The sequence below is a fragment of the Cydia amplana genome, chromosome 24 (genome assembly GCF_948474715.1).
Source record: "Cydia amplana chromosome 24, ilCydAmpl1.1, whole genome shotgun sequence".
Classification (NCBI taxonomy): domain Eukaryota; kingdom Metazoa; phylum Arthropoda; class Insecta; order Lepidoptera; family Tortricidae; genus Cydia; species Cydia amplana.
Genome location: NC_086092.1, coordinates 4,173,211 through 4,185,292, shown reverse-complemented (window position 1 = coordinate 4,185,292; position 12,082 = coordinate 4,173,211). Strand labels below are relative to the sequence as shown.

The 12,082-nt window shown below is 35.7% G+C and overlaps 1 protein-coding gene across 1 annotated transcript in view; it reads left to right on the top strand.

The window, feature by feature from the left end:
• Positions 1-7,194, top strand: part of LOC134659146 (segmentation polarity homeobox protein engrailed-like) — a 30,396-nt gene extending 23,202 nt beyond the window's left edge. The window contains exons 2-3 of the mRNA XM_063514775.1: positions 6,114-6,205; positions 6,944-7,194. Coding sequence (XP_063370845.1) covers positions 6,114-6,205; positions 6,944-7,174 — 323 coding nt within the window. The 3' untranslated portion in view covers positions 7,175-7,194. The remainder of the gene's footprint in view (positions 1-6,113; positions 6,206-6,943) is intronic.
• Positions 7,195-12,082: the final 4,888 nt, after the last annotated feature.

Genomic DNA, 12,082 nt, shown 5'->3' with positions numbered 1-12,082 from the left:
TGAACTCCGCCTTTTATATTTCGTAATTATTTTTTGCAATATAGTTTAAAATAAATAAATATCCTGGAGGGTATACAGTTAGCTGCAGATGATTGTAACCCACCTAAGGGGTGCTAAGCGAATAGTATTGCTGACTGTACAAGCGTGAGGTAAATATACATAAAAGGATATAAACACACATACGCAGATGTATTATACGTTAATGGTACTAGTTACTCCATTAGTGAGAGTTATGTGGCTTTACTGGTTTACTGTGGAGCGTTGGCAAAAATGTCGAAATGTACTGTTATTTTTTAAACCAGAATTACCATTTTGGAGTCTATATTGGGTCGCATAATAATTGATTGTCCTAATATAATGTTACGCATAAAACTCATTTCGGATAATTGTTATTGTGCTGAAACTATTAACATTTCTGAAGTATTATAAAAGAAACCTAACCTAACCTACCCCGTTCTACACAACCTGTGCAAAATATTTTCGAAAATACTTTGTTTCAGCTGGAGAAAAATTATGCGAAAAGAGTTTTATGCGTAACATTACATTAGGACAATCAATTATTATGCGACGAGATACGACCCCACCATTTTGCGACAGTTGAAACTAATAATCTTTTTGACACTAGCTGGTTTTATAGTCTTAGTCAAGTTAAATACCATTTGACTAATACAACAACATATACGATTTTGTATTTGTACATAAAAAAAAGTTGTTACACTCATATTAACTATCCAAAAAAATATCCTAATAAATTACATTTATTTCAGAAACACCAATTAAAATAAATAAACAACATCTGACGCGACAAATTTTTTGACAGCAAAATTAATAATAGAAAAATAAAAATTGAAAAATCTAAAATTGTACTTACAGTATTCTACCATATAGCATAAATTACAATACCGACGTAACGCACATTCTGCAACCGCCATTTTTTAAGACAGAAAACTCGACCGTTTTTCAGCCTCGTTACGTTGGCTGGCAGCGTTTTGTTTAATTAAAAATAAGAATAAAAAAGTTAGCGGCCATTTTATAGAGTGATAAACGGGCGCGAACAATTCCACTATACAAGCTAAAAACAACCTTATGATTAATGAAATAGAGTTCATTTTCCATTGTCGTAGAAAGCAATTCGGTGTACAATTTTTCAACTGTTAGCAAGATTTGTGTTTAGAACATTTCCGTTTCTATTCTTAAAGCGATAAAATTCAATTTTCATTAAAACAGTTGCAGTGAAATTCAGGTTTTCTCGATTCTGGTGAAATAAATTAGACTTATATTTTACAGGGCACTATTTTACTTTTTGTGTGTTTTACTTTTCAAATATTTATTTTCAGAGGTGATCTAGTGAGAGAACTTTTAAGGATTTGGCGTCGCGTTTGGTCGATGCCTCGGGTGACCAGAGGGCAGGCCAGTATTTTTCCCAGAGAATTAGTATAGCTATTCAACGGGGAAATGCGGCCAGCCTGCTGGGTACACTGCCTGCTGGCGGTGAGTTGGAGGGTGTATTTTATTTGTAGGTTTTTTTTTTTTTTTTCTTTTTTTTTTTTTTGTTATTAATGTGTATTTTTAGAGTGAGTTGACGAAGCCTGTTGCGGATTTTATCGCTGTAGTTTTTTGTGACGATGCCTGTAGCTGATTGTAAGTTTGTGTTTACCTGACGAAGCCTGCGTTGCGGATATAAAAGTATGGTCTCTGTTTTAGGTAGGTACTTTAGGTTATTCTAAAAACTAAAATAAAATTTTAAACCTAAAGTAAAAGTATTAAAAATCTAGGTATCCAATAAGTTGTATGAGTATAGTAACTAAAATATATTCTGGCAAACAACAAAGAAAACTATACTCGTCCCTTTCTTTTAGGTGCTAGTACTACTAGTACTAGTGTAAAACAAAGACAGTATGATACTCTTTATATTTGAAATGAGACAGTCCGTGGCCATGCTATACTTACTAACTGAAAAGTCCAGTTGGAAAACAATGGGATCCTACATAGTCAATGCAATTACAATCGTACGTTAAAAAAATAAAGTCGAATTTTCATTGCAGTTAATACTAAAAAAATCTAAATTCAAAGTACAGGAAGCCACAGAAGTGTTTATAGCTTTTCCTTCGCTGATAGGTTGAATTTATTGTCGGTACAGTCACACGCGAAAATGTTAGATCCTTTTACAGATTACTAAGTGATTTAATATGTTGTTAGCAGAATTAAATAGATTAGGTTTAACATATGGCCTAGAATCTAGATTGTATAGTAATTGGTGTATTGTTTTAAAATAATGTTGTGGTCTAGTTTCTGTGATAGGTTTATTATTTTGGTCTTCTATTACCTTGAAGTACTTATCTACGTATTTATTTCATTTTATTTTATTGTGTAGGTACTCGTAGAAGTACCTACTTATTTTTATGTACAAGCTTTTTTGTTTTTGAACTGAAATGATGAAAATAATGTGACATAAAATAGTACCTACTATAAAAATGACTTAGAGCCCATTTCATTGACAAGACTTAGAAGTATGATACCTATCGTCAAATAAACAATAGTTATTACGAACCTGCACTCAAATAAACGTAATTTTAAAGTACAGAATACGATATAAATCCACAATTTTGCTTAAAAAACTGCTTAACACGTGAAAAATGAGCAATTAATCAAAGAAATATAACTGCTCTGCAAGTGCGAAATTATAAGAAACCAGGAAATCCAATTTCCGTATAAAATAAATCAAATGATTTGCATAAAGTTAATGCGGTCGTAACACGAGGCACTCGTTATGCTCATTCTACATTCCTAAGAAAATCACGGGAAAATTCAGTATTTAAGTACAGTCGCCATCAGGTATTTGTGAGCACCTTGGCCGCTTCGACACATATATTGACGGCGACTGTACTAAAGCGAGATACGATTGGAACTTTTCGTTTTGTTGACACACATCTGTTTTCAAGGCGTTAAAGTGCGTGTTCAGATATTTTTGGACACCTCGTGCGCTCCGATATATCTGAAGGCGACTGTACAAATAATAACTTAACCATAACATAACCAAAATACACATAACTTAGTGTAAGGCCTGAGTGGACGCTCGAAGTGGAGCGTTCGGCGGGGCGTGCAGCGTGGCGTCGGGCTCACAAATAATTTGAGCAGCGTGTACTAAGGCCGCTCCTATACGCTTGCATTTGTTTAACATGCACGCCGCACCCCCGCCCCGCTGCACGTCCAACTCGAGCGTCCACTCAGGCCTTACACTAGTTACACTTACGCCATTTCCCCGCAACACAACGGACCCCTATTCCTTAATTGGTGTGGGTGGGGTCCGTCCCATAATGGTGTGAAAAATGTTGTGTTGTGTGCAATTATGTTATGCCATGTAATATTTATTAGGTTTAGGTGAGGGGTGCCGTATGGTGGTGGAATTAGATGGATATAATTAAATAAGGAATTAGATTGATTTATTAATCGTTCTTATTGTGGTTATAAGAAAAAAAGAACTAGGTTACTTTCAATATAACAAGTAGGTACCAGTGGTGTTGATGTTTCCGACTGTATTTTTTTTAAAAGTATATTATGGTTTAATTACCTACTGGTCATGTATATAAATTATATGAAAAAAAAAACAGAAATTCGCCAAGTATCGATATTTATTGTAAAATACAGGGTGTTGCCTGTAACACAAGCTAATACCTCAAATAGTAAAACTTTTGTTAAATAACTTTTAAAAATTATGAATCTTTTAGACTTCCTCTTTTTCATACAAACTAAATATTGCCTTCAATGTACGCTGATATCAGCAGGGTTGGGCAAAATACTGGCTTCCACGTATTTGAAATACAAATTACAAAAAAAAAAAAAACATTTTTAAAAGTATTTGAAATACAAAATACAAACTACTTTGGTGACGGGTATTTGAAATACAAAATACAAATTACAGTGTTTAAAATAATGTATTTCAATTACAAAATATACCTTTATTTATTTTTTTTGTTTAGCATTTAGTTTTAACGTTAACGAATATCCTTTCATATAAACTTATAGGGTCATTGCGCTAGTTTTCGTCCAGCTCTAGTTTACGTCCACTTGACGAAATTTGAATATATACCTACATTCCTGCACAAATTTGGACTGATTTCAATCCTTATGTCTAAGGCGTCTAAGCAATATATCTGTCTACATATAACAATGATATTTGGCAAAAAGGAAGCGCTGGTGGCCTAGCGGTAAGAGCGTGCGACTTGCAATCCGGAGGTCGCGAGTTCGAACCCCGGCTCGAACCAATGAGTTTTTCGGAACTATGTACGAAATATCATTTGATATTTACCAGTCGCTTTTCGGTGAAGGAAAACATCGTGAGGAAACCGGACTAATTCCAATTACGGCCCTAGTTTACCCTCTGGGTTGGAAGGTCAGATGGCAGTCGCTATCGTAAAAACTAGTGCCAACGCCAATTACTGGGATTAGTTTCCAAGCGGACCCCAGGCTCCCATGAGCCGTGGCAAAATGCCGGGACAACGCGAGGAAGATGAAGATTTCGCAAAAAGTAGTAAATTAAAAATGAAATATATATTTGATAATCCGTCAAGTCGTCGAAAACTAGTGCATGGACGGAAACTACTGCAATGACCCTATCCCCTAGATTTAAACGAAAAGTTCCACGCAGAAGTTGACCTAATATAGATCCAGTATCCAGCCAATGAAAATTGTATCTCGGCTGGATCGGAGGTTCGCGGTCGGCTCACAGCTTGTGCGAGAGATTAGACATTTTAGGATTATAGAATTTAATAAAATGTATTTATAGAAATGTATTTTGAAGCTTGAAGTATTTGAAATACAAAATACTAAATACATGTGAGTGCAGTATTTGAAATACCAAATACAAAATACTTTTGAGGTAGTATTTGAAATACAAATACAAAATACTAATTTGTATTTCAAATACGTATTTCAAATACATGTAATTGAAATACTGCCCAACCCTGGATATCAGTGTGTTTGACGTTGCTTGTCACGCTTTAAAGATAACAAAATTTGCAATACATTGCGTCTTAGAATAAACTCTAAGTGAAATATCAAAATATAAGTTATATTTAAAAGTTGCTGAACAAATGTTGGTCTGTTTGAGGAGTATAGCCTACTGTTTAATTTATTGCTCCTGTTACAGGAAACATCCTTGTATAATTAATTGTCTTCAGGTAAAAAAAGCGAAGTTACGTAACTATACACATTTATTAAAGTATTCAAGTATTTTATTCGTGATAAACTTAAAACTTAAACATTTACATCCCTACTAATATTAAAATAGAGAAAGTAACTCTGAAATTAAGATGATGATGATGATGATGATCATCATCATCAATAAACGCAGAGAAAGTCGCGGATAGAAGCTAGTACATTAATAAAAAAATCGTTGACTTCACCCTTTCACATAGTTTTACAAATACCCACTAAGAATTAATTATGAACTACCCACATATAGTTCACAATTAGTTAGGAAGAGGGTTCTTTCCTTAATAGTTAATTAAGCCGGTTACGGTAATTACCGTTAATTATTATTTTGGTGAAAGGGTTAATACTCCATCTCGTGAGGTTAAATTAATTACCTCTAATTTGTCTTTTGTAATTACACCATTTCATTTGAAACTGTAATTGCTCAGTTGAAAACAACAGTTTTCTAAGTTTTATTCTACATAGGTATAGGTAATTATACGTAACTTAGAAAACTTTCTTGTTTTGGGTATCAATTACTGTATTTATATCTATTTTATGAAATTAAAGAAATTATTTCGTTCAACTAGGGTTAGAATAAAATTATTTATTAAATGTATTTTTAAATTTATTGGATCTATTTCAGTTTTAAATTATTTCGTTGTTTTCTTACATTGGATTTAACATGGCTTCTCTGATTAGTTAAAAAAAATAGTAACTGTGGTGTTCATCAATAAATAAGCAGATGCGTTGGCAACACTAGCGAGCATGATGGCGGCCGGCAGTGTAACGGGCGCACTGTATGGAGCGATAATTAATTGTGTTATTTACCTACAAACAATATAATTATCCCAAATGGAATTAGATGGATCATAAAATGTTAACATCACAGTAACATTTGTTTTTTCTTTTGTCCACAGGGCCCAGAAGCAGACGGATGAAGAAACGCGCGACCCCAGAAGAGAAGAGACCGAGAACCGCCTTTAGCGCAGCGCAGCTCGCTAGACTAAAGGTACATTATATCTACATTTACCTCTTGAACAGTCTGTCTGGTCTTGGTGGCTGTCCGTCGTGAACAAATATGTATGTCAGTCAGCCAGTCAGTCAGTCTGTCAGGTCGCCACGGAGCTTAGAGGCCACGACACCTCTATTTCACCATATTATATAAGAAGCTTGCTCCTTTACCTTACTTCAAAATCGTGATTCTTCTCACTTGATGGTCGGAAGACCAGCGCTGGAAGCCGCCAGCAACATACTGAGATGAGGCCATTTCGTGGCACTTTAATCTTATTTTGGGTTTTCTTTTATATTATGTATTGTTTGTGCTTACAAATAAATTATATTCTATTCTATTCTATTTGGTTTCTCCCGTTAAGAGTATAAGGTTTTCTGAAAGAGTTTTTTGTCCAGCAGTAAATTGTTGAATGGATTTTGACAACTTTTTCAACTTGTTTTGCAACATGGATGCCATAGTCAACTAGTCATTATATAGTATGTAGAAATCGCAAAAGTCAACCAACCTATCTATATAGGTGCTCCAAGCCGGACTAAATTCTAAGTATTCTAAGTAAAGGAGAAAATCTGGAGAGTTAATCATATAATATTTGCACTACTCCTAGGTACCTACGTCCTACTTACTGTAACAAGCTCTTAATTAGTTTGACACAAATTTCACAGTTTTTCCTGATTTCTCCCTACTTGCCAGTCGAATTCTTGTTCTCTAAAATTAATACATTCCTTTTGTCCACAGCACGAGTTCGCGGAGAACCGCTACCTGACCGAACGGAGACGGCAAGCTCTCGCCGCGGAGCTCGGCCTGGCTGAAGCCCAGATCAAGATCTGGTTCCAGAACAAGCGAGCCAAGATCAAGAAGGCCACAGGGCAGAGGAACCCGCTGGCCATGCAGCTGATGGCACAAGGGCTGTACAACCACAGCACTGCGACTGAGAGCGATGAGGAAGAGGAGATTAGTGTAACGTAGGGAGATGGGTTTCTGTAGTTGAGGACTGTACATTAGCTGTTTGGATAACTAGACAATACAATATCAAGAAAGCCTCGGGAAAGAAGAGACCTGTACAGGGGCTGGACAATCACAGCACCGCGACTGAGAGAGATAAGGAGTAGGAGATTAGTGTCACGTAGGAAGATGGGTTTCTGTAGTTGAGGATACTGTATAGGCAATAGTAGTTAGCTGTTTGGATGATTAGACATCATACAATATCAAGAAGTCCTCGAGACAGAAGAACGCTCTACAGGGGGCCGTACAAATGTAGTAGGAGCTGGCTTTTTGGGAGGCTTGAATCGCCATCATATTTGAAAAATGAGAATGACCAAGGATTGGATGATCAGTTCAAAATATCAAAATTATCTTTCAATATGATGCGTCAAGAGCATGAAAGAACTATGAAAAATAAAATGAAATGGAATTAACAATGTATCTACCTACCAATTTATATTTTGTGAGGGTAGTTTTACGTATTTAGGGACTCCCGATTTACGTTTTGATAGAAAAATAGCACCTGTAATTTTGGCATTTGGGCCAACTTGTTTGACGATACCGCTATTAAAATAAAAGAAAAAGGAAGCTTCTCTAAATTTATGTAAAATAATGTTTATTGATAGTTAAAACTTGCGGAGGCTTAGGTTACTCCATCAATTGAAGGGATGTTTACAAAAACTACATAACTGACTACACTGGTTGACAGTTGACACCTGAAACGATTAACAATGTTCTTAAAAAAGTGTCAACCGCTCTAAGTACTTATGTTGTTTTTGTAAACATCCCTTCAATTGTATATCTACAAACATAAAGAAAAATCTTGACGTAAATAAAACACCATTGTTTTACAGTTACATAAAATCACGTATTATAAATAATTAGTGCTATTAAAAATGTTCCTGTATTTTACAATTAAAATAAGAAAATTATTTATTTGTCATCGTAATTATAGCATTGTGAATAGTAGGGCTTGTAATAATAAATTATTATAGATAATAATACGCCATTATTCTGATAATTAATAAGGATAAAAACAAAAACGTGGCATTTCCATTTTTGGGAATATTCAGTTCAGGATGTTATTGGTTTACGCCAATATTAAATTGTATTTTAGACTTTTACATACCTACTTTTGTCTGGCGTCTTCTTATCTTTAAGAAAAACCTTTTAGGTAAGTAATACGTTTAGCCGTCAGACTTTATATTGTAAGTTAGAATAAAACAACATGTTTCATAAAAAAATCACAAATGCCGGATTGTGACATTTTTGGCGAAATCATTTTTTAACACAAGTTTTTTTTAACGTCGTTGCACTGTTTAATAAAACACAAAATTTCGATTAAAGATGCGATATCTAACCAAATAGTTATAAGAATAAAACATTAGATAAAATTATAGAAAAGTCCAGCAACGCAAGTGGCACAATGTATAAAAATTATAAATTATAAAAAGTTTAAGCGTAGTTTTAGACATCATATTATAGTATTTTTAAGTATATTAAGCTACGCTAATAACGCCTTCTTGTTTAGATTTTTGTGAAAATGTCAGCCATTGCAAAATCTTGCCTGTTTTCGTAAAAAAAAAAGTCATTATCACTTGTGCCGTTGAGTGTACTTTTTTATTTGATGAACTTAGTCACATTTCTTCCATTTTCGTTTGTAAATATTAATTTTAAATTATCTATTGGATGTTCGGTCTTGACTGTTTTAGTTTTAAGTGTAAAAAGTAATAAATTATATCTATGGTTTTCAAATTAAACTTTGGTTTTATTGAGATACAACCTACATTTATTTACATGCATTTCAAAGTTTCAATCTTCTTTAAGAGGAAACTAGTGGCTTCTCCATACCAGGCGTGTCTCACTCCGCGATTTCGTCGCTTTGCTACAGGTAGCTAAAAGTACATCCGTTCGGCCCCAATTTTGGGGAAAGCCATAAGCCGCGCGTGGCGCTGTCGCCACCTAGCGGCCATATCTGTGCTTATCGTAACAGACGCGTTTTGTTAGAGAGTGAGTCTTCTGTACTTAGTACTATTATTTATTCTGTGTCCATACAAACGTAGTCCCCGAATTTCCTCTCTGGATTATGAAGAATGTTTTTACACGATTTGATTTATATTGACCAATAGTTACGCCCCTTCAATTAATCATTTCGTTTTGTTTATTAGCTATAAGTACCTACATATAAAAGTTATAAACAAAGAAAAATATTGAACATATTTTGAAAACCGCAGCGAGCGGCTTCGGGTTAACAAATTATACACAAACTTTCCTGAAGAATCACTCTATTGATAGATGAAAACCGCATGAAAATCCGGTCAGTAGTTTTTGAGTTTATCGCGAACATACAAACACACAAACAGTCAGACGCGGCGGGGGACTTAGCTTTATAAGGTGTAGGTAGTGATAATGTCAACATCCAGAGAGGGAAACGGGGCAACTTTTGTATTTAGAAGCGAAGCAGTTCTCCATTTTCCTCTTTATAATAATCCACCACCTCCATCCTCCAATAAGTAAAAGTAAACTGACAGGAAATAAGTATTAAGAGTCACAAGAACCTATAGGATAGATACTAGCCGCCGACGTAACTACAATCAAATTTACACTCTCTTAAAAAAAAAATTGAACTAAGTCTGTCAAGCCACAGAATAAATAATAGTACAGAAAGGACACTTCCTACAAAACCGAAGTTTGACAGCGATTCAGGGACGAATCATTCTTTCCCTTTCTAATGTATAGCACTATCCCTTTCGGTTTCGGTTGTCAAAATTCTTGAATTTTGCGTGCACGGAAAAGGACATCAAGTAGTGCCAACCCTAATAATTGTTCGGAGCAATGCTGAGCCGAATGGAGCCGAGTTTGCCCGAAAGAAGGAGTGTCTCCCCACAGTATTATATTCTTTGCTCCCCACTGGTCACGCTGAATATGTCAGTAGCAATGTAAAGCAAACTAAAGTATGGCATCCCTAGGAAACGAACAAAAAGCGGCCAAGTGCGAGTCGGACTCGCCCATGAAGGGTTCCGTATTTAGGCGATTTATGACGTATAAAAAAAACTACTTACTAGATCTCGTTCAAATCAATTTTCGGTGGAAGTTTACATGGTAATGTACATCATATATTTTTTTTAGTTTTATCATTCTCTTATTTTAGAAGTTACAGGGGGGGGGGGACACACATTTTACCAATTTGGAAGTGTCTCTCGCGCAAACTATTCAGTTTAGAAAAAAATGATATTAGGAACCTCAATATCATTTTTGAAGACCTATCCATAGATACCCCACACGTATGGGTTTGATGAAAAAAAAATTTTTGAGTTTCAGTTCGAAGTATGGGGAACCCCAAAAATTTATTGTTTTTTATCTATTTTTGTGTGAAAATCTTAATGCGGTTCACAGAATACATCTACTTACCAAGTTTCAACAGTATAGTTCTTATAGTTTCGGAGAAAAGTGGCTGTGACATACGGACGGACAGACAGACGGACAGACAGACAGACAGACATGACGAATCTATAAGGGTTCCGTTTTTTGCCATTTGGCTACGGAACCCTAAAAAGCAGCAATGTGCGCGTGACGAGCGTTCGCGTTTGCGTTGTCTATTTGTGTATGGGATTATGAACAGCGCGCCAAGCGGGGGTTTTGGAAACTCAAAATGATGAAAACGACACTTAACGCTAACGCGTACCTACGTCACGTCACGCCATTGAATGTAATTTACACTAGGGGTACGGATTAGTTAGGTCCCGCTGTATGTAAGAGGTATCTAATAAAGTAGATTGTATCTTTATTAGTAGGTAAAACTAGTAAAGGTTGGCAGATACTTTTAGCCGACTAGACTGTACAATGTAAGGTACAGTCAACAAGAGATAACGTTAAATTTACCTGAGTGCTAATTGTTAATTATTACTACCTCTTGTATGGTAATATGTAATGACAATCAGCAAAATTAGCATTACGCTTTCAATTCCTAGCATTGGCTAAACCAAACAGACCAAAATACTAAGTACCTCTCATGTTAACTGGAATAAATCATACAAAGCTGTAAATCAGGCGTTAAGTCAGCCATGATTTAAGTGTTCGCGGAATCGAACCCGGGACTCCGGTGTGGCGGTCTTTGATCTAAGTTTAGCAAAAAAGTGGAGGTGATGGCGTGAATGCCATTTTGCACAAAATAAAGGGCCAGAGCTAGTGTGGTTTTATTTTAGCAACGAATTTAAGTTAAGAATCTTTAGGACGACCGGTAGGCAATCTGCCAATGAAGCCAATGATCCTGGGTTCGAATCCCGGTGAGGGCATTTATATTTGTGATGAGCACAGATATTTGTGTCTGACGTTGTCACGGAACAAATAGGTAACTATCTATAGAAGATTCACTCTCTAACAAAACGCGACTATTACGACAGACATGACCACTAGGTGGCGAAAGAGACAAATTTGAGAAAGAGACCAGGTAAGAAAATGGCAAGTTAAAAAGAGACCAGTTAGGAAAGAGACAAGTTTGGGAAAGAGACCAGGTAAGAAAATGGCAAGTTAAAAAAGAGACAAGATAGGAAAGTGCCAAGTTTAGGAAAATGTCGAAGTCGTCTTGAGCGAGCGCGAGCAGGGGGCCGATTTTTGAATTTCGATCGCTCGATTTCGTCACTCAAAAATCTGTGGAAAACGGCAAATGCTAATTTTTGAAATATTTACGAGCGATAGAAATTTGGAATCGAGTGGTATTGACCACTCGTTTTCAATTCTATTAGTAGAATTTATATGCCTTGTAGTGGAGATATTATTTAACGAAATACACGAAATCGAGTGGTCGAAATTCAAAAATCGGCCCCCAGGCGTCCGTTCCGTAGCGGTGCGCGGCAACTACTTAAGTACTATGGCTAGACTAGAATTTTAAAA